General features: G+C 46.5%; 1 protein-coding gene across 1 annotated transcript in view; it reads right to left on the bottom strand.

Moving 5' to 3' along the window:
- Positions 1-1879: 1879 nt before the first annotated feature.
- The window catches only part of LOC138371443 (uncharacterized), a 29338-nt gene continuing 8499 nt past the window's right edge, over positions 1880-22718 (bottom strand). Inside the window, exons 2-3 of the mRNA XM_069336303.1 lie at positions 18038-18287; positions 1880-2634 (exon numbers count right to left, since the gene is read on the bottom strand). Of these exons, the coding sequence (XP_069192404.1) occupies positions 1880-2634; positions 18038-18287 (1005 nt within the window). The remainder of the gene's footprint in view (positions 2635-18037; positions 18288-22718) is intronic.

The following is a 22718-nucleotide window of genomic DNA, read 5'->3' on the forward strand; positions in this document are numbered from 1 at the left end:
TTGAGTGCAGGTCCAAAGATGGCGCAGAAATCGCCACCCCCAACATGACGAGATGATGACGACACGGGGAAATGAACCCCGTTTTCTGTGATAAAGTTGTCATTTTCAGTCTCTTTTATGACTAACTAATGTGTTTACTTATAATGAAATTAACACAACCAGCAGCAATTTATTTATACCTGTTGCGTTAACAATTTTTGAGTGATGTGGGAGTTTTATTCTACAATAATTGCTGGACAATTAACCTGTCACGTCGTATGACAGATCTGTGTCCACAGACCTGTCAACGATACAGCCAGTGAAAGACAGACCCGCCGACGACACAGCCAGTGCGAAGACAGACCTGTCTATGAGCAAAACTTACGTAATACCAGACAGAACTTTAACAGAATCCGGAATGAATTTCAGTGTCTGAATTATTTAAGAGAGCGGGATTTCTTTGTAAGGCGATGAAGCCCCAAAAGATCAAATCTTAAACTTTTCAAAACTTCAGGAACTTGGTTCATTCATCGTTATTATTCCGTTCCACGTTTTCATTGGCTGGGAAGGGTGCAGCGCCGAGAGGGAAACTATGGCAAAGTTGTTGAGTAAAATTAAATGTTATCAAAATATATATATTCTGTGTGGTCGTTCGTTATATCCAGTGGGCGTTCGTTGTATCCAGTGGTCGTTCAATGTATCCAGCGGTCGTTCGTTTTATGATGTGATCGTTCGTTGTATCATGTGGGCGTTTGTTGTATCCAGTGGTCATTCGTTGTATCCAGTGGTTGTTCATTGTATCCATTGATCGTTCGTGGACATCCAGTTGTTGTTCGTTGTATCGAGTGGTCATGCAGTGTATCCAGGGGTCGTTCGTTATATTGTGTGACCATTCGTTTTATCGTGTGATCGTTCATCACCTGCTGTGGTTTGTTATATTCTATAGCCATTCGTTACATTATCACATCGTTCGTTATATCGAGTTAGCGCTCATTAGAACATGTACACTATATCACGTCACCCCATCACTCCAGGACTTATTATAACAAATTGCAATCACAAGAGTTGTTACAATTCCTTACACCTGTTTCGTTAAAGCCAATTGTAATTAGCAACAATTTGCAAGTTTAATCTATGTGGGCCTGTCCGAACCTGTAATTAATGCTTGGTAATTACTAGGTGCCTGGCACTCTTACTGCTCATCTCATATAGCCAACACCTCGTTGATGGCACTGTGGCATTCAAGGGCCAACACATGGATGGTACTACGGCACTCCCAGGGACCAACTTCACGAAGCAGTTACGCAAGCACTGACAAACCTGTCCATCTTTTCTCAATCTTTGGCGACTTTGTTTACAATAATTAAACAGTTAATGAGCTCCGAAGCACCAGGAGGATGTTTATAACAACAGTTGTTAAGAAGTTTTCATGCTTGTAAACTGTTTAATAAATGTAACCAAAGCCGTCAAAGATTGAGGAAAGATGTACACGTTCGTAAGTGCTTACATAACCGCTTCGTGAATCTGGCCGCAGGAGTTTGACTGGGTGAGTGCCTATCTGAAATAGGTTACGAGAGGGGGGGGGGGGTGTTTAACTGTGTGAGTGTGTTCCCCAAACACCAGCAGTTGTGCATGGCAGCAAATACCTGCTTGATTAGGCCATTAACGTGGCTGAAGACATGATGACCCAACCACACACCAGAAGATGAGGACACGACGTTTCGGTCCGTCCTGGACCATCATCAAGTCGACTATGGAGCTGAACCACTATCAGCTCCAGAGTGCAAGGGGTTGCATAAGCGCTGCAACCCATCCTCCGAATTGACAGTGCGTTTTAATACTAAGTACATTTCCTGACTGTCATACTTAGTACATAATTGCACTTATGGGGCTCTTACATTTACCTCCCCATTTTTGGAGGACGGGCTGGAGCAATGTGTAAGTGTCGTGGGGGTGTTGTGAGGAGGGTAGGTGTAGGTGGGACGGGTGTGGTGTATCTGGGAGCGGCGGGCGGCGCTGGGTGGGTGTAGGTGGGAGTGGCGGGCGGCGCTGGGTGGGTGTAGGTGGGAGTGGCGGGCGGCGCTGGGTGGGTGTAGGTGGGAGTGGCGGGCGGCGCTGGGTGGGTGTAGGTGGGAGTGGCGGGCGGCGCTGGGTGGGTGTAGGTGGGAGTGGCAGGCGGCGCTGGGTGGGTGTAGGTGGGAGTGGCAGGCGGCGCTGGGTGGGTGTAGGTGGGAGTGGCGGGCGGCGCTGGGTGGGTGTAGGTGGGAGTGGCAGGCGGCGCTGGGTGGGTGTAGGTGGGAGTGGCGGGCGGCGCTGGGTGGGTGTAGATGGGAGTGGTGGGCGGCGCTGGGTGGGTGTAGGTGGAGACGGGTGTGGTGTATCTGGGAGTGGCGGGCGGCGCTGGGTGGGTGTAGGTGGGAGTGACGGGCGGCGCTGGGAGTGGCGGGCGGCGCTGGGTGGGTGTAGGTGGGAGTGGTGGGCGGCGCTGGGAGTGGCGGGCGGCGCTGGGTGGGTGTAGGTGGGAGTGGTGGGCGGCGCTGGGTGGGTGTAGGTGGGAGTGACGGGCGGCGCTGGGAGTGGCGGGCGGCGCTGGGTGGGTGTAGGTGGGAGTGGCGGGCGGCGCTAGGTGGGTGTAGGTGGGAGTGGCGGGCGGCGCTGGGAGTGGCGGGCGGCGCTAGGTGGGTGTAGGTGGGAGTGGCGGGCGGCGCTGGGAGTGGCGGGCGGCGCTAGGTGGGTGTAGGTGGGAGTGGCGGGCGGCGCTGGGAGTGGCGGGCGGCGCTAGGTGGGTGTAGCTGGGAGTGGCGGGCGGCGCTGGGAGGGTGTAGGTGGGAGGGGAAGTGTGGCGCGGGGTGACTCAGCAGTATAGGACCCACGCAGTGTGTAAATATTTACCAGAAGCAGCTGGAAAATGGGTGTGCGTGTGTACGTGTGCGTGCGTGCGTGCGTGTGTGTGTGTGTGTGTGTGTGTGTGTGTGTGTGTGTGTGTACTCACCTAGTTGTGCTTGCGTAGGGTTGAGCCCTGGCTCTTTGGTCCCGCCTCTCAACCGTCAATCAACTGGTGTACAGGTTCCTGAGCCTACTGGGCTCTATCATATCTTCACTTGAAGCTGTGTATGGAGTCAGCCTCCACCACATCACTGCCTAATGCACTTCCTGTAACTGTGTGTGTGTGTGTGTGTGTGTGTGTGTGTGTGTGTGTGTGTGTGTAACTGTGTGTGTGTGTGTGTGTGTGTGTGTGTGTGTGTGTGTGTTTGTGTGTGTGTGTGTGTGTGTGTGTGTGTGTGTGTGTGTGTGTGTGTGTGGTGTGTACTGTGTGTGTGTGTGTGTGTGTGTGTGTGTGTGTGTGTGTGTGTGTGTGTGTGTGTGTGTGTAGCAACGAGTTCGGACTCCTCACACTTATAATTGTAGCCCACTACAGTCTACTTTATTTCACTTTAAAACTTCATTCCCCTTTCCTTACAAGTGTAGCCATGCAAGAATGACATAACAAGTGTGTTATGTGTTAAGGTGAGCTTAAGGATGGAATCGAAACTTAAGGTGGACTTAAAGCTTAAGGGGACTTAAAGCTTAAGATGGACTTGAAGCTTCAGGTGGATTTATAATACATTTCACTCTTTCAATATTCCACCCGTCTACCATTTTATAAAGGTGAATTTCTGAACTGTAATTTGGAGAAGGGAAATGCATAGTCCTTAGTGGGGCCTGAACCTCTGGCTGGCTCACCCATCATGTTATGGTTCAGTTTGGCTTTCATAGCAAACAAGGATATGCAACAGCGTGTTGAACAAGAATAGGCTAGCAATATCGTGCGTTCGTGAGTCTGGGAATCGTGTGGCAGCCGTACAAGGGTTGGGAAGGGAATCTTTGTTGATTTTGAGATTTGTTGATGTGAAAAAGATGGTTATTGAGCATTTTGCAACTCCATTGCTTGCTCTACGAACAAGGCAACATAGGAGTGAGTACATGCAGGGCAAGATGACCCTAAGCCGTATAGTTTAAATAACGATACAGTGAACTGATTGGAATACCAGATCAGTATTATTTAGAGAAGAATAAGTGACAATATTTATTATTAATTTTAGTTATTAAATCTCATATTATTTGTGATTTTTCCACATGTCTAGGAACTGGGGCGCTCTCGTACGCGTGTAGTGGCAAGAACAGTGTAGTTGAAGAACAGTGTAGTTGCAGAACAGTGTAGTTGCAGAACAGTGTAGTTGAAGAACAGTGTAGTTGCAGAACAGTGTAGTTGCAGAACAGCTGTTGCATCGAACCGTTTGCAAACGCAAGTGTTATACAGCCAATAATGTTCCTTAACGACCCGTTGCAAATGTTCTTGCCAACGCTTCCCAATAACATCTGAGGGTTTAACGAGGCAACGAGAAGGTTGCAGACGGGTCTGTGAGAAGTCCGAGAGATTGTGTCCAATTGTTTTGCCTCAGTCATTTCTCCTTTCAGAGTTGCTACGATGCGCCCTTGTTCTGTAGTTATAATTCCTTGTTACTGCGGCCCCAATTGCTGCCAGAATCACCACTATCTCTTGTCAACAGCTTCACAGCCTTGCTAGTTTCGTCTCCTTTTATTTCAAGCTGGACGATCAATATTGTTGCCATTGACAATTGCGACTCTCTCCAGCTTTGGATAAGGGAACTATCAGGGGGAAAGCGCCAAGGCATTACGAATATATGGCACTTGGAAGGGGTCAGGATAAGGATTTGGGATGGGACGGGGAGAAGGAATGGTGCCCATTCCTTCACTTCACTTATCCAAAGTGAACTCCCAGGAGTCAAGTGTCTAACCACTTGGACTCGACGGTTGAGCAACGGTCTCGCTTCATGCAGGTCGGCGTTCAATCCCCGACCGTCCACAAGTGGTTGGGCACCATTCCCTTCCCCCCGTCCCATCCCAAATACCTTATCCTGACCCTTTCCCAGTGCTATATAGTCGTAATGGCTTGGCGCTTTCTCCTGATAACTTCCCTCTACTACTTGCCAGCAACAGGTGTTTATCCGCTTGTTGCCTGGCCTCTTAACACCTGTTTGACAGGTGTTATTTAGATTTTAAATATTTATTTAGATTTTAAATAGTTATTTATTTAAAAATCTAAAATTTAGATTTTTAATACTTAATTTTGTCAACCTAAACTATAGTGTTGAATTATGTCTTTCCTTCAAGTGTGGTAGATGGGTAGATAGGTTGGTAGATGGGTAGATAGCGCGCTTTAAATATTTGGAGCAGGACGGGAATCGAACCCCTTTTGGTAAGCACCAGGCGCACGCCTTAACCAGCGAGCCATGATATGCTCAAGAATATTTAACCTGGGTTCCGCTTGGAGTGTGGAAGCACCGTGACCCCAGGTGACCCCCAGATGACCCCAGGTGACCCCCAGATGACCCCAGATGACCATAGATGACCCCAAGATGACCCCAGGTGACCTCAGATGACCCCATGTGGCGTTCTCAATATATCAACGCAGATAGAACACAACAAGTTCGATACCAGAACGGTTTAGTTTAGATTCAGGAAAGACCTGGGTAAATACTGGTTCGGAAACAGGGGAAAAACAATATTTTTTATATATACCATCATATCAAATACTCTGAATAAAGGGGATTGTTTCAAGTGTAGGTTGGACACATATGAATGAGTTTGTGTGGATATAAATCATTCTTCTATCTCATTCTATCTTATTCCGTTAGTCTATTCCCTATCTTACTCAGTGCGTCATAGAGTGAGAAGCAACAGTGCGTCACAGTGTGAAGCAAGATAACCACCTGAGTGCTAGGACGCAGTGGGGGGGGGGGGGGGAGAACTCGAGAGTAAACTGGGTAAATACAGGTTTGTTGATTTATGGAATAAATTACCCGGGTAAGGTAATACACATGGGACCGCTGGATTGTTTCAAGCGTAGGTTAGACATGTATATGAATGAGTTTGGGTTGGTATATATATAGGAACTACGTCGTATAAGCCAGTGGGCGTTCTGCGATTTCCTATATTGCTAAGAATGGTCTACAGGCGTAGCGTTCTAGGGGAGAAATTAGCTGAAAAAACGCAATAGTTTCAGGAGAATATATGTAGATAGTACATGCGCCGATTGACAGTCCAAACTTTCGGAGCCCAGGAGCTAAACCGCGATTTTTAGGCACGTATATGTGAGTGTATTTAGGTGACAAGTCTCAATCCACCAACAATACCCTCCAACACTGCAGGCGGACTCCCCAAAAGGTTCCACCACCACCACCACCACCAGCTCCATATCTGGCTCCTCCAACACTACAAAACTGCCTCTCGTGCCTCCAGCTTCCTCCCAAAATCTGCACTCTTCCACACCCTTCCTTCACTCAGTCCAAACACCACCTTCCCTTTAGTTGAAGCCTCTCCTAGAGAGAGAGAGAGAGAGAGAGAGAGAGAGAGAGAGAGAGAGAGAGAGAGACAGAGAGAGAGAGACAGAGAGAGAGAGAGAGAGAGAGAGAGAGAGAGAGAGAGAGAGAGAGAGAGAGAGAGAGAGAGAGAGAGAGAGAGAGAGAGAGAGAGAGAGAGAGAGAGAGACAGACAGACAGAGAGAGAGAGACAGAGAGAGAGAGAGACAGAGAGAGAGAGAGAGAGAGAGAGAGAGAGAGAGAGAGAGAGAGAGAGAGAGAGAGAGAGAGAGAGAGAGAGAGAGAGAGAGAGAGAGAGAGAGAGACAGACAGACAGACAGACAGACAGACAGACAGACAGACAGACAGACAGACAGACAGACAGACAGACAGACAGACAGACAGACAGAAACAGAGACAGAGACAGACAAACAATTACACTGTTCCTTTCCCCTTTGCCAAATCCAGTTTATTGAACTTTTGTCAAATAACATTCTCGAAGTATTCATACTATTAAACACAGTTTTGAACATTCAGTCTCCACCACAGACTTGGCAACACCGTTTGAACAAAGGACTAAGCGTTCAAGCGGAACACTAACAGGTTCCTGAATAGTTGCCTCATCCGTAATGGCTATGAGGGTGATGCGGGCGGCCAGCACAAATAGTCTTATTGATCAAGTATGTAGCAGGGAAGCACAGCCCCAAGTCTCATCTCACCAGTCACCCTATCTGCCCTCAACAGGATAACGGGTCAACAGGTAGGGATAACGGGTCAACAGGTAGGGATAACGGGTCAACAGGTAGGGATAACGGGACACCAGGTAGGGATAACGGGTCAACAGGTAGGGATAAGGAGTCAACAGGTAGGGATAACGGGTCAACAGGTAGGGATAAGGAGTCAACAGGTAGGGATAACGGGTCAACAGGTAGGGATAACGGGTCAACAGGTAGGGATAACAAGTCAACAGGTAGGGATAACGGGTCAACAGGTAGGGAAAACGGGTCAACAGGTAGGGATAACGGGTCAACAGGTAGGGATAACGGGTCAACAGGTAGGGATAACGGGTCAACAGGTAGGGATAAGTAGTCAACAGGTAGGGATAAGTAGTCAACAGGTAGGGATAAGGAGTCAACAGGTAGGGATAACGGGACACCAAGTAGGGATAACGGGTCAACAGGTAGGGATAATAGGTCAACAGGTAGGGATAACGACTCAACAGGTAGGGATAAGGAGTCAACAGGTAGGGATAACGGGTCAACAGGTAGGGATAACGGGTCAACAGGTAGGGATAATGGGTCAACAGGTAGGGAAAAGGAGTCAACAGGTAGGGATAACGGGTGAACAGGTAGGGATAACGGGTCAACAGGTAGAGATAACTAGTCAACAGGTAGAGATAACTAGTCAACAGGTAGAGATAACTAGTCAACAGGAAAAGATAACGAGTGAACAGGTAGATATAACGACACTTAGATCATCGAGGATTGAACACCGGTCCTGCAAGAAGCGAGACCGTCGTCTTAAAACGCCCTTGAAATCACCTTTTAAGGAGTAAGATCTCCGAGGACTTCAAACTGTGAAACTGAAGCAGAGATGAAACACACTGGAAGAGGCTGAGCCCAGGAGCTGCGTCTCATGGAGAGTAGAACGTGTGTGTGTGTGTGTGTGTGTGTGTGTGTGTGTGTGTGTGTGTGTGTGTGTGTGTGTGTGTGTGTGTGTGTGAGTGTGTGTGTGTGTGTGTGTGTGTGTGTGTGTTTTGTATTACACATGCAAATATGCACCTCACTGGCACTATATTTCTCTCAGCTTGACGTGATGTTTCCTCCTAACGGCACAGCTGGCCTGACACACACACACACACACACACACACACACACACACACACACACACACACACACACACACACACACACACACACACACACACACACACACACACACACACACACACACACACACACACACACACACACACACACACACAGTAGCCAATGATGTGGTGGAGGCTGACTCCATACACAGTTTCAAATGTAGATATAACAGACCCCAGTAGGCTCAGAAATCTGTACACCAATTGATTGACAGTTGAGAGGCAGGACCAAAGAGCCAGAGCTCAACCCCTGCAAGGACAACTAGGTGAGTACAGGGAGAGATATGCAGTAACAGATACTGAAAGAGATAGAGACTAGGCTGGTAGAACAAGGACACAAAACACCTGATAAAGAAGGTATTCAAGAGGGGAAATTCGAGCAAAGAAGAACAAGCTGTTAAACGTAATGGTATACAAAGAGGTTTTCCTTCAGAGGGACATGACGAGGGACTCGAGAATCATGGCAACAGATGCAAGGAAGAGGTGAAAGCAGCGGATCGAGACCCCCAAAGAATCAGTCCCAACCCAGCCATCTTAGAAGGGAGTGTGGAACCCTCCACCAGCAGATCAGCAAGCCTTCTCTGTCCCCCATCAAATAAAACCCCCTCCCCTTATACCCTCTCTTGGCCTTCCCCCTTTTCATGGCCCCCTACCCTAGCACCTTCCGAGCCCCTGTTAACTATCTTACAAAACAACCTTCTGAACAGTGTAGTAAGGAAAGAGAGAGAAGGAAGAAGAAGAAGATGAGGACGAGAAAGAGTGGCTCTTCTCATAATGAAGGACTGTGGTTTCAAAGATATCAGACAAGAGTATGATAGCAACAACCTGGCAACCCTCAAAGTAATAGAGAGAACCTCTGAAACTTGCAGGAATGGATCCAGACTGTTAATCATGGGAGACTTCAACAATGGAATAGTAGACTGGGAGAACAGAAATCCACCCGGAGGAACTGACTCGTCCATGTGGGTTTCAACTGACTTGTTGCCAGTTAGGGGGTGTGGGTATGGGGCACGTGTGGGTATGGGACACGTGTGGGTATGGGACACGTGTGGATATGGGACACGTGTGGGTATGGGACACGTGTGGGTATGGGACACGTGTGGGTATGGGACACGTGTGGATATGGGACACGTGTGGGTATGGGACACGTGTGGGTATGGGACACGTGTGGGTATGGGGCACAGGCGTGACCTCCTTCTCTGGCTCAGGAAGGACATGCGAGCCTCCGGCTATTGATCTGGACACGTACTGAGGCAGGCTGCTCCCGACTGGCCCCCCCTGTCTCACTGTCTGTATAGCTCACTGTCTCACAATGTCTAATTGTCTGTCTGTCAGTGATTAGTTGTCTCTCTGTCTCTCTCTGTCTCTCTCTGTCTCTCTCTCTCTCTCTCTGTCTCTCTCTCTCTACGTCATGTCTACGCGAATCAGTTGACAGAATTGACTAGAGTCTGAGTGGACGTCTCCTCAGTGCTTGATCAACCCGTCCTCTCGAATAATACAACGTATTTTGACGTCTAAGTCCCGCAATGGACAAAATTAAATGTGCTATCAATCATAGCGGCTCGCAAACATCCCGTTTTCTATGCGTGAGTCCCTAGGCTAGGGTAGACTAGACTAGGTTGGCGGCGACTCAGGACTTCTTCGAAAACCAGTTAAGAGATCGGCGACTCTCAGCATCAGGAGCGTATCTCTTGACGTCCTCTCTCGGCCGGCGCCAGCGCCTGAATCAGCTCGGGAACTCTTGCCAACCCAGGAGCCAGACTACGCCGTCTGGCTCAGCCAATGGCGTCTCGTCTCTGCAAGTGACGTAACATGTTTTCCTGGCAGATCCGTCGTCGAGGCGGATCCGTTTTCCTGGCGAATCCGTCTTCCTGGCGGATTTGATGATTGAACTGGGTCACTTGCACGTTAAAAAAAAGATCTCATTCAGCACCCGTTCCGGGGACTGAACGCCGACCTGCATGAAGCGAGACCGACTCCCTACCGTCCAGCCCAAGTGGTAGGATGGGAACGGGTGCCGAATGAGTACTTTTTTTAACGTACAAGCTTTAAGTCCAACGATCAACTCACAAGCTGGCACACACCTTGGGAATCCGACTGTCTAATTGGAAGAGAAAGGAGCCCCTGATTTTCTCTTTTCCCCCTTTCTTAATTACCTTACTCTTGTTGGGATTGAACTTGAGCAGGTATTTGTCTGTCCTCTCGCGGTGTTTGTCAAGATCTCTCTTGCAATTGTTTGCAGTTCTTGCTGGTGTTTACACCCCCCCCCCTTCGCCAACAGCTCTGTGTCATCTGCAAACACTGGTATTTAAGATGCTACATTCTTGGTGCAGTTTGTTTGTCTTAATTAGTAATCGCAATGATCTCCCTAACGAGCTGGGGAGTTAAACCTCAGTAGTCATATCCCTCCAGCTCGAAGCCTTCCCTCTGGTTGAGACCCTCTGTTTTCCCTCTGTCAGGTACTCCTTTTTGTTCATTTTGTTTTACGAGTTATCTCGGCATGTTTCTCTATCTTGTACAGCAGTCTTCCACGAGGGTTACTAGAGCCTTCAGTCTTGTAGAGTTGCCAGTCTGGAATATGCTGCACTGGCATGGAACACCCCCCCCCCCGTCCTCATGGAAGGATCATTGCTGAGCTAAGGGTGCTGATCTATGGCCCTACTGAGGCAAGGGAACCTCACTCACTGGAGGAAGAAAAGAAATAGGTGAAGAAACAGGTGAAGAAATAGGGGAAGAACTAGGTGAAGAAACAGGTGAAGAAATAGGGGAAGAACTAGGTGAAGACAAGATAAAGATGTTCTAGATTTTAGATGAATTGACCATGCAGATAGAGAAGCAATGTTAAAGAGAAGAAAGAGGGAGACATCATTGAAGGCTGTCACAATGATGTCAGAAGGTGCTTTTTGAAGTTCTAGATTGTAGATACACTGACGAAGGTGGATCTTAGCAGGGAGTGGATTACTCTGAGAGACAGTCACCTGGTGCTGAAGGATCTTAGCAGGGAGTGGATTACTCTGAGAGGCTGTCACCTGGTGCTGAAGGATCTCAGCAGGGAGGGGATTACTCTGAGAGGCAGTCACCTGGTGCTGAAGGATCTCAGCAGGGAGGGGATTACTCTGAGAGACAGTCACCTGGTGCTGAAGGATCTCAGCAGGGAGGGGATTACTCTGAGAGACAGTCACTTGGTCGGTAATAATGCTGTGAGATCAATGCTGCCTCCACTCACACTGTTAAAGGGGACAACGTACAATACTGCTCTCGTACAAATGATTGGGTAACACCTCTCTTTACTTGTACAAACATTAATATATAAATAAATGTACATACATATATATACATTGGGAGTTGTGTCTGGTCGTAGTGTTGGGAAGGTCTCGTAAATCTGTATTGTCACACAGTACTATCTAATCTTGGCTAGTATGTAGCTGAAGTGCTTCATGTTGGAAATATTCTCTCGTTTGAGGTTTGGGTGTGGCAGCGTTCCTCCTGTAGTATGGGTTCACTGTGTAGGTCTACATCAACCTCGATAACCCAGTCTTCTTATCCTCGACTATGGCAAGTCATTATACGTAACCGAGTAAGTTAAATATGGCATTTGGAATCCGTAGACTTCGGCGAAGGTCTATCTATTAATTCCTTATTTATTAAAAATGTCAAGGAAGACAATTCATCACAAAACATTAAACTAGATGATATACAACAACCAGTCTTTCCGTACAGCAATAACTTCACAACAACACAACAGAAGCAATGACGTAGTTCATTGTTCGTCCTCCCAGTTGGTGAGGACTTTTGTCTGTGTGTGTGAATTGGACTTGACAATAGAGTGTTTTATGCTGCCTCATATTGTTGGTGGAAGGGTTGGGGGGGGGGTTACATTTATTATGTGTGTTGGGACAAAGGTCTCATATATGTGTGTTTAGGGAGAGATGGGATGGGAAGAGTGATGTGGAAGGACAAGGTGGGACGGGATAGGAAAGCGAACATGAATCTAGTTGAATAATATTTATCAGAACTAGAAATGTTCTAGTAGTAGGCATCCATCAGTCTCAGGAGACTATGCAGTTGCGGTGTGGTTGTCGGTCTGGAATGATCTCTCCAGCGCGTAAAGCCATGTTAGGTTGATACGGGGGAGAAGCTGTTACCCATGCAGCAGGTTCTCTTCTGCACTCTTCTTCGGCACAAAGTCAGGATAGGTTGATATGGAGGAGTACCTTCTACTTCCCCCTTCCTGTTCTAGTCTATAATTATCCTAGCACCATCCAGGTGTATCCTGCTGGCCATGGGTGCCATAGCTAGCGCGCATGCGTAGGCTGGGGGCGCGTGCCTACGCGAGCTACTGAACGGGATATTACTGCATCTTCCTTGTGGATGGATCATCCTGAAGGGAGATAAGGTCCGTTCTATACCCGCAATTTAAGACGCAATATGTGAGGGTGCCTGACAGCTGGATGGACAGCGCTTCGGATTCATAGTCCTGAGGTTCCGGGTTCGATCCCCGCTGGAGGCGGAGACAAATGGGCAAAATTTTTCTTGCACCCTGATGCCCCTCTTACCTAGCAGTAAATAGGTATCTGGGAGTTAGACAGCTGCTACGGGCTGCTTCCTGTGGGTGTGTAAAAAAAAAGGAGGCCTGGTCGAGGACCGGGCCGCGAGGACGCTAAGCCCCGAAATCAATTCAAGATAACCTTAAGATACGAAGACGGTGACATAAAGAAAAAAGCCCTCACGGCCCAGTGGAGTAGGGTAGGTGTTGCTCTTCAACCTGTCCCCCTTACAAAGAGCGTCGCTTTTCGCTCGTATGCTTTACCTAAGGCCAAAAATGTGTCGTACTAGAAAATAGAAGCGGCTGGCGAAAGTGACGTACTGTCCCGTTTTCTGTTTTGGGTCCTCTGGCAGGTTAGGAGAGACTACTTTAAATTGACCGTTTTCTTGACGTTGGGAAACCTTAGGAGGACAGATTGCGCTCCCACTCACCATCAAGACGGCCACAGTAAACACACAACAAGGCGCAGGACCTTCCCTCTCTCAGATTAACACGCTTGTCCACTCACCATCAAGACGGCCACAGTAAACACACAACAAGGTGCAGGACCTTCCCTCTCTCAGATTAACACGCTTGTCCACTCACCATCAAGACGGCCACAGTAAACACACAACAAGGCGCAGGACCTTCCCTCTCTCAGATTAACACGCTTGTTAATCTTCTTCTCCCTAAACTATCCTGAGAACAAGACTGCAACATAGCAAAGCACACGCGACAGCATCAAGATATTCTCCAGTGCATTCCTGTCTGGCTTGTGTTTGTGCCATCTTGCACTAGCTATCATTCCCTCTATCCCCACTCCATAATTTCAGGCATATTGACAGCCAATGCAAAACAGCCCCGTTGAAAAGCACCAGAGGATTAGGTACGCTGAGAGAGACCTAAACATCAAAGGTCTAACATTGTTCAACACTCTTCATTCAAACATAAAGGACGTAGCTATTCGATCTCTTATCGTGTTCAAAAGTTCACTTTATAGACACCTACAAAGGGTAAGGTAATCAATCAAGTTGTGATTAATACGTGCTAGCATCTGCCTGGTTGACCAGGCCACCAACCTGGTCAGAGACCGGGCCGCGAGGGTGTTGATCCTTGGAACTAACGCAAGGTAACCACAAGATAAGTTATTGGAGAGGACGGTCAAACCATGGAAGGGTCAGACCATGGGAAAGTGAGAGTCAGACCATGGGAAAGTGAGAGTCAGACCATGGAAAAGAAAGGGTCAGTTTGTGGGAGGGGTTTATTCATAGGAAGGGGAGGGTTTTCCATGGGAACAGGGGGATCAAACTATGGGAGGGGGAGGTCAGACCATGGAATGAGGAGGTCATACCATGGGAGGGGGAAGCCAGACCATGGGAGGGTCATACCCTCCATAGTCAACTGGACCACGACATGGTTCAAAAGGATGACAACCTTGAAGTTCTACTGAACACACGAGGGTTTCCTGAGGCTTCCACTGAACCCGGACCAGGATTTTCACACAATCCCCCCCTATGCACTCTGGCTCTGTCATCCAGGAATGTTTTACCTCTGACGCTCCTCTTTCAATACACAGAGAGTAACCAACACTAACGCGACTACATCAATGGAAAAATTCGTAGTAGCTGCAGTGAGGATTCGAACCTATGCGATGGGTGTTCCCTGGCACAGGTGGCTAGACCACGTCTCATTGATTCAGTCACCTTAGTGTGATTACTCGTTCTGTATTGTTAATATTATTATTAGTGGTAGTATTAGTATCAATACAACTCTAGAACACTGTAAAACTGTCCTGGCCTTTAGAATACATCCCTGAGCCAGCTGTATGAAATACATTCCTGAGCCAGCTCTATGAAATACATCCCTGAGCCAGCTCTGTGAAATATATCCCTGGGCCAGTTCTATGAAATACATCCCTGAGCCAGCTCTGTGAAATGCATCCCTGAGCCAGCTCTATGAAATACATCCCTGAGCCAGCTCTATGAAATACATCCCTGAGCCAGCTCTATGAAATACATCCCTGAGCCAGCTCTATGAAATACATCCCTGAGCCAGCTCTATGAAATACATCCCTGAGCCAGCTCTATGAAATACATCCCTGAGCCAGCTCTATGAAATACAACTCTGGGCCAGTTCTATAAAGCCACACTAGGCAGGAAACATGTTTTCAGATGGGAAAAATTAGATAAGGACAGTAAAGTATGCAATAGGCAGTCACTTAATAATGAAAATTGCAAGGAGGGATCAAAGAGCCAAAGCTCAACCCCCCCCCTCCCGCAAGCACAACTAGGGGAGTAATTAAGTCATCATTAACTATACAGGGGAGAATTCCTCTCTCTCTGGGGCGTAGTGTTGGTCGTTCCAGGGGTGTAGAGAGTGAAACGTCAGAGTGAAGAGGAGTTACGTCAGGTGTAGCGTGAGGCCGCAGGCGTAACGAAAGGTCAAGTGTCACTTTGAATACCTCAAGCTTCTATTTATTGACATTCCAAGTTAGTCATGCTAGTTTAAGTTCCTTGAACTCTCACTGGCATGAAGTGTTGTCATTGACACGAGTGTGTTGTCACTCTGGCATGAGTGTGACATGCACTCTGACATGGCTTTGTGGCGTGGATGTTGTATGGATTATTCTGTAACATCAGAGACGAGGACTTTCGGGGCATATTAAAAGTCCCGCCGATCTTTTCCCGCCGAGACTTGAGTGTGCGCGCGCACCCGTGTACCAGAGATGCCACGAATACATTCCCAGTGTTCAGAAATGCAAATTGAAAAAAAACATAACAAAAATCATCCACAAGCATAATCCAGACATCCATTATTTGACAAAACGGTGTAAAAACTAGCTAAGAAAATTAACAGCTAATAATAGTATCTTCTAAAACGACTTAAAGGATAAATAAATGGGTGAGATTGTGAAAATGGCGAGTATTGGAACGCGAGCGGAAGGTAAACAAACCATGTGGCCGGTGTCTCTGGCGGGCGTGCGTCCGGGGAGGAGGCGGCGGCTCTCATCCATATATAATGCCTCCTGTTGCGACGTAGCGACTCCACAAGTTTCTGGCAATGTAATATATTGATTATATTGATGCTCCCTCAATTTGTGTATGTTTTAGCGCGTGTTTATCGGTGTACGGGGTGTCAAGGTGTGCTATATTATGCCTGCTTCCACGTACAGGGTTTATTTAGGTTTTAATTCTGCTGTTTAATTATTGTATTTACTGTCAGCCGGTCAAGATATCCAGTCCATGACAGCTTGTTGACATGGGCGTGGTGTTACATTAGCATGGGTGTATTGTTACATTAGCATGGGTGTATTCTTACATTAGCATGGGTGTGGTGTTACATTAGCATGGGTGTATTATCCCACTAGCATGGGTGTGTGTGTTCCAAGATCTGTGACCTCTTAGGGGTGAAGCACTACCAGAAGAAAAGACGTTGAAATAGAAGTAACACTGGATGAAGTAGATGAACACTTAGAGGAGTTGAACGTGAACAAATCCACAGTCATTGACACCATCTCATCATGGATGCTAAAAGAGGCAGCTGAATCATGGTGCATACGCCTTGCTATAGTCTTCATTTCCTTACTAGAAATAGGGGGCAAACATCTGCCATTTGGAATGTGGCAAAGGTGGTACCTATGTGCAGAAATAGAGGAAGACAGGAGCTATTGAACTTCTGACCAGAATCGCTAACAGGAATTCGAATTGACAAAGAAGATATAGAAGTAATGTTGCAACTAAGGCACAGAACGGGAGGACCGAGTTGAAAACCTGTAAACACAGAGATGTCAGAAAGAAATTGTTTCAGTCTAGAACTCGTCAATAAGTGGAACGGACTAGATGAAGAAAGTTTTCGAAACCAATTCGATACACAGTTGTAAATAAAATGTGTTGAAGAAAATATACGAATGAAAGAGTCACTACCTTGAAGTAATGACGGTCGAAAAAGTGGGGGGCTTAATTCTTTCATCACTTAAAACATCAGGGTTTCTAAGGCATTCCTAAACCTACTTCTCATCATCTCTTCAAAATGTAACAGTTCCCCTCATCTCTGAATTTAATAAACCAGTATAATAAAAGCGCCGATTGAGCCAATGGGACATTTATATCTATATGAGTGAACAACATGCTGGCCCTCAGAAATTAGTACCAATAAGTCATTTTCTTGACGGTATGTTGATGAACCTTTTTTTGTCTTGTTTCAGTAAGGCCCAATTGCATTTACTCAGCAAGTGTCTTATTGTCAGGGAAGGCGTCTCAGGAGGTAGACACTCGCCTCCAGTCAACTATGTGTGGCCAATTCTAAAGCAAGTTAGTTCTATTTCCAATTCCCATTGCCTTTCTGAAGTTTGGACAGTCCAGTAGCTTGAGTTTAAGTCCGTGATAATTCAACAATGCTGCCAGTGGTGTGTACTGCTGTTTGTATCCGTGAAATACAAACTACAATATATTGTAGTTTGTATTTCATGAAATACGTGATTACCATGAAATACAATACACTGAGACTGAAGTTAATCTTGTTGAGCAGTTCCATTTTAAGACTTGCGTGCAATGATCTGCAATTGACATCGCTATGTGATGACCAAACTACACATCAGAAAGTGGAGAAACGACGACGTTTCGGTCCGTCCTGGACCATTATCAACACGACGTTTCGGTCCAGAACGGACTTATTGTTACTCCACTTTCTGATGAGTGGTTTGGTCATATGTTCAGCCACAGTTATTGTGACTCATCTTCGACATCGCTGAGGGTCAGAAAAGCCCTAAACCTGTATCTCAGGTTATAGATAGATCCGTATATACCGGTCTTATAACATTTACTTTTTATAGTATAAACAGCATCATTTAGGGCGTATGATGTTGAATAGTTTATACAGTATAACTGCCTTTTGCTGATCCAACTGGCATACCTCAATCATATTAGTAATGAATATGAATATAACTAATTGCAAGTAAATTGTATGTAACCATAGAGTAATTGTTCATCCTTTCATCCACCCTCAGTCTATATTCATTCCATCCAGCGGTCGACCCCAAAGACCCATTCATCAATTTTAACACGTTATTCTTTCAAAATAGGAATTTCCTCAAACTAAATTCTTATTTATTAGCATATTATGCATATTTTCATGTAGGTTAGGTTAGGTTTTTTAAGTTCAGTTGGCGATTATTTGTATATTTAGAACGTAGTTGAAGCATTTAGAGCGTTGTGGTTCGAACAGAGGTCGCCAGCGGAGCACTGTTCGAGAAATGTTCGAATGTGAGCAGTTGTGAGTCGTGTGTAAACAATTGTCATTTACACAGCGGGTTTGGGGGGCTTCGTGAAATGAATATTTGGCCTTTGTTGATTAGGCCGTGCTGGTTGATGTCAGGTTTCTTGATGTCAGGCTGGTTGATGTCAGGTTTCTTGATGTCAGGATTGTTGATGTAAGGCTGGTTGATGTCAGGCTGGTTGATGTCAGACTGGTTGATGTCAGACTGGTTGTCAGGTTGGTTGATGTCAGGCTGGTTGATGTCATGTTGGTTGATGTCACGCTGGTTGATGTCAGACTGGTTGATATCAGGATTGTTGATGTAAGGCTTTTGATGTCAGGCTTGTTGATGTAAGGCTTTTGATGTCAGGCTTGTTGATGTAAGGCTTTTGATGTCAGGCTTGTTGATGTCAGACTGGTTGATGTCAGGCTTCTTGATGTCAGGCTTGTTGATGTCAGACTGGTTGATGTCAGACTGGTTGATGTCAGGATTGTTGATGTAAGGCTGGTTGATGTCAGGCTGGTTGATGTCAGGCTGGTTAGTGGCTAGTAAAGAAACTTTCCACAATGGTTGTAGAACGACCACCAATGCTAGTGGAAGTGGTGGTGGTGGTGGTGGTTGTGGTGATGATGGTGATTGTGGCGGTGAAAATTAAATTGCGAAAAAATAAAAACATATTTGCAGGCGATGAGTCACAATAACGTGGCTGAAGTATGTTGACCAGACCACACACTAGAAATTGAAGGGACGACGACGTTTCGGTCCGTCCTGTACCATTCTCAAGTCGATTCGACTTGAGAATGGTCCAGGACGGACCGAAACGTCGTCGTCCCTTCAATTTCTAGTGTGTGGTCTGGTCAAAAAACATATTTCTATATTTCTCTGTCAGGTATAGAGTTGAAATATTATCTTCAACACAGAATTGTAGATGACTGGAAGTGGATGGTTGAGGAGGAGGAGGCCACGTGTATCTGAGCCCCCTGGAAAGAAGACGGGAGCCACGAGCACGAGTCTACTCTCCTGGTCACATACATGTGATCACACTCACCACCTTCCCTCCATAGCTTTACAACACCTTTTTATTTTATTTATATATACAAGAGTTTTTACATTCTTGTACAGCCACTAGCAAGCATAGCGTCTCAGGCAAGTCCTTAATCCTAATCTTCCCTGGAATACGACCCGCATAATCGTTTAAGAACCAGGTACCCATTTTACTGTTGGGTAAACAGGCTACGGTTAAGGATTGGCGCCCTAGTCAATCCTCCCCGGACACGAATCTAGGTCAGAGCGCTGGCGAAGCGTCGAGCAAGTGCTTAACCACTGCGCCAGAGGGACTTTTATCAATATAAATTGTTTCTTTCATCTTGTTCCAGATTATCAGCTCATCTCAGGGGAAATTACATGGTACAGGTTATGGAGTGAGAGCAGGGGAGGAATATATATATAAATTGTGTGTGTGAGAGAGAGAGAGAGAGAGAGAGAGAGAGAGAGAGAGAGAGAGAGAGAGAGAGAGAGAGAGAGAGAGAGAGAGAGAGAGAGAGAGAGAGATTGAGAGATTGACAGAAGCTGGAATTCATATTGCAGTCAACTCACCATCTAAAGATTGATGGGAATCTGGCTCTCTTAATTCGCTTCAGGAATCTAGGAGCACTGACTCCTGCACCAGAAATCCCTCTGCCTAGTTTCAGTCACCTCTTTGTCACAGATACTACCAGCTATTAACTGTTCACCTAGCAGTAAATAGGTACCTGGGAGTTAGACAGCTGCTACGGGCTGCTTCCTGGGGGTGTGTAACAAAAAGGAGACCTAGTCGAGGACCGGGCCGCGGGGACGCTAAGCCCCGAAATCATCTCAAGATAACCTCAAGATAACTATTAAACTACCCGAGGTAATATGGGGTTAATAGCCCATTCAGAGCTTCCACTGTGACCTCTTCTCTTGTCTACTAAAGATCACAGCTTCCGCCAAACACACACCGAAACTACGACGTTGGTACAACGTTCGAACAAGTTTTAACACTACCTAACCAGGTATAACAACCAATATAGCAAGTTGTAACAACGTTCTAATACGTCATAAACACGTTAAGCCAAGATGTAACAACTTTATTACAAGTTTTAATAAGCGGAAAATAGAGACAGTTTCGGTTTGTGTTTCCAGGGAGTCTATTGCACCTGCAACTAACAATCAGAAAGTGTTCATTGCACACTTACATGAGCGTCCAGCCAGGACAGATCTGTGGGGAGGACTGAACGTGGTTTCCCTAAAGTTAATAACCAGGTGCTGCAATACTAATCTTGGCAATGTTCTGAACGACAACAATTCCATCTGCAAATGCAACACGAGGTTCATCTGTCAAATTTGTAGTAAGCACAGGTGGTGAACAGCCTACGTAACCACCCTACCCGGTAGTTAGGCCCTGTTTCAGGCGTATGGGGCATTCTGCTTATAACTGCCGGCGAGACGTCAATAGGATACCCGTTGAACATCAAAGGATTTGGGTAGATAGGATCAATTGCTTAGTTATAATCTCAGAATAGATTACGAAATATTCAGATCTTGTATTCACACATGTCAGCCACCGTGCTACCCATACCCAAGCTTTCTACCCATATCCAAAGCTTTCTACCCATACTCAAGCTTTGAACCCGTACCCAAGTTTTCTACCCATACCCAAAGCTTTCCATATAGTATTATGCCTTGCATAACAGATGCACATGAACCTACCAGCCACGAGGGCAGGCATCATACACTAACAGCTTTCTTGACCAGCGTACAAGTACGAAAAACCAATTTATTTAATCACTTATTTAGAATGGGATTGCAGTAGTGCCTCATTGCCCAATCGCATTGACCACTGTCAGTGAGAAGGAACAACATACTGTCAAACAGAGCACCCTCGTATTTTTGTCCCACAAAGATGTTTTACCCATCCCAGACTTCATCTAGGTAAACACTCAATAGAGAAGCATTGTTCCCCATCTTGAGATGATTTCGGGGCTTAGTGTCCCCGTGGCCCTGTCCTCGACCAGGCCTCCACCTCCCAGGAAGTAGCCCGTGACAGCTGACTAACTCCCAGGTACCTATTTACTGCTAGGCAACAGGTGCATCAGAGTGAAAGAAACTCTGCCCATTGTTTCTCGCCGGCGCCCAGGACCGAACCCGGGACCACAGGATCACGCGTCCAGTGTTCTGTCCGCTCAGCCACCGGCTCCCATCCTTCAAATGTGAACAGCACTCCATCTGTGAAGAACAATACCTCTCTCAGCACACAGATGTGAACAGCACTCCACTGTGAACAACAATGCCTCTCTCAGCACACAGATGTGAACAGCACTCCATCTGTGAACAACAATACCTCTCTCAGCACACAGATGTGAACAGCACTCCATCTGTGAACAACAATACCTCTCTCAGCACACAGATGTGAACAACAATACCTCTCTCAGCACACAGATGTGAACAACAATGCCTCTCTCAGCACACAGATGTGAACAACAATACCTCTCTCAGCACACAGATGTGAACAACAATACCTCTCTCAGCACACAGATGTGAACAACAATACCTCTCTCAGCACACAGATGTGAACAACAATACCTCTCTCAGCACACAGATGTGAACAGCACTCCATCTGTGAATCACCTTAAATAACCAGTTGTTTTTTTCATTTAAATAACGCCTCACTTTGTGGGGGAGAAAAACGAAGCTTTTAAGAAGCAGTTATGGAGGTAATAGAGCTGGTCCTTGGCAAAGCCTTTTAGCACAAGAGGCAGTGTGGCTCTTAGAGGCAATTAGAGGCACTTGAGAATTTCTTCAAGTCAGGCCAGGTGAAAAAAAAAGACAATGGGGGATATGAGAGAGAAGGAAGATTAGGCGAAGGGAAAGTAGAAGAAAGAAGTAAGATTAAGAGTGAGAGGTGGAGGGGGAGATGATAAAGGAGATATGAAAGGGTGAGGGAAGGAAAATAGTGAGAGCATTGTGAGGAAGAATGGGGATTGGAGAGTGGGGAGAGGGCTAAGAGAGGGACAGAAAGTGGGGTGAGGTAAGGGGTAGGAGAAAGGGAGAGAGGGGTGAGGTGAGAGGTAGGAGAGAGAGAGAGGGGTGAGAGAGGACCAGGTGACTTCAGGCCTCTTGCACAGGTTTCTCTCACTCTGACACAAGGCTCAACTCCTACATTGTAATCCTGGATAATCCCTCTTATTGTTCCTTGTGTTGGCTCTAGTTGCAGGTGTTGAACCTGTTGCAGGTGTTGGCAGAATTCCAGATGTTGCCACGCTGCAGGTATGGCCTTTGTTTACATGTTGGCTGTGCGACATATGTTAGCTATGTTACAGGTTTTAGATATGTTGATAGTGTTGACTATGTTGCATATATTGGCTCTCTTGCAGGTTTAATCAAATCTTACTTCCACTATCAGTATCAGCATCATCAAAATACTATCGGTGGATTCGCCATTATCAGTATGCACTAGTTACCCCCCGACACTGCTCCGTTCTCTCTCATGCCAGGCGTGAGGAAGAACATTCTTAGCGCGCTAACCGACCTAAACACGGAAGCATCTAGCGCCTTAAAGGTGTTGTTGATTTAGGGATGGCGACAATTGAGGGATCAGATGCGCCAGTACATTAAAACCTCTCCTCGATCGTTTGTCGTACTTCCCTGTTGTCCCTCGAGGTCATTTATCCCTCAACAAAAGCCTTGGTGAATCTGATATCTTTGATA

The sequence above is a fragment of the Procambarus clarkii genome, chromosome 4 (genome assembly GCF_040958095.1).
Source record: "Procambarus clarkii isolate CNS0578487 chromosome 4, FALCON_Pclarkii_2.0, whole genome shotgun sequence".
Classification (NCBI taxonomy): domain Eukaryota; kingdom Metazoa; phylum Arthropoda; class Malacostraca; order Decapoda; family Cambaridae; genus Procambarus; species Procambarus clarkii.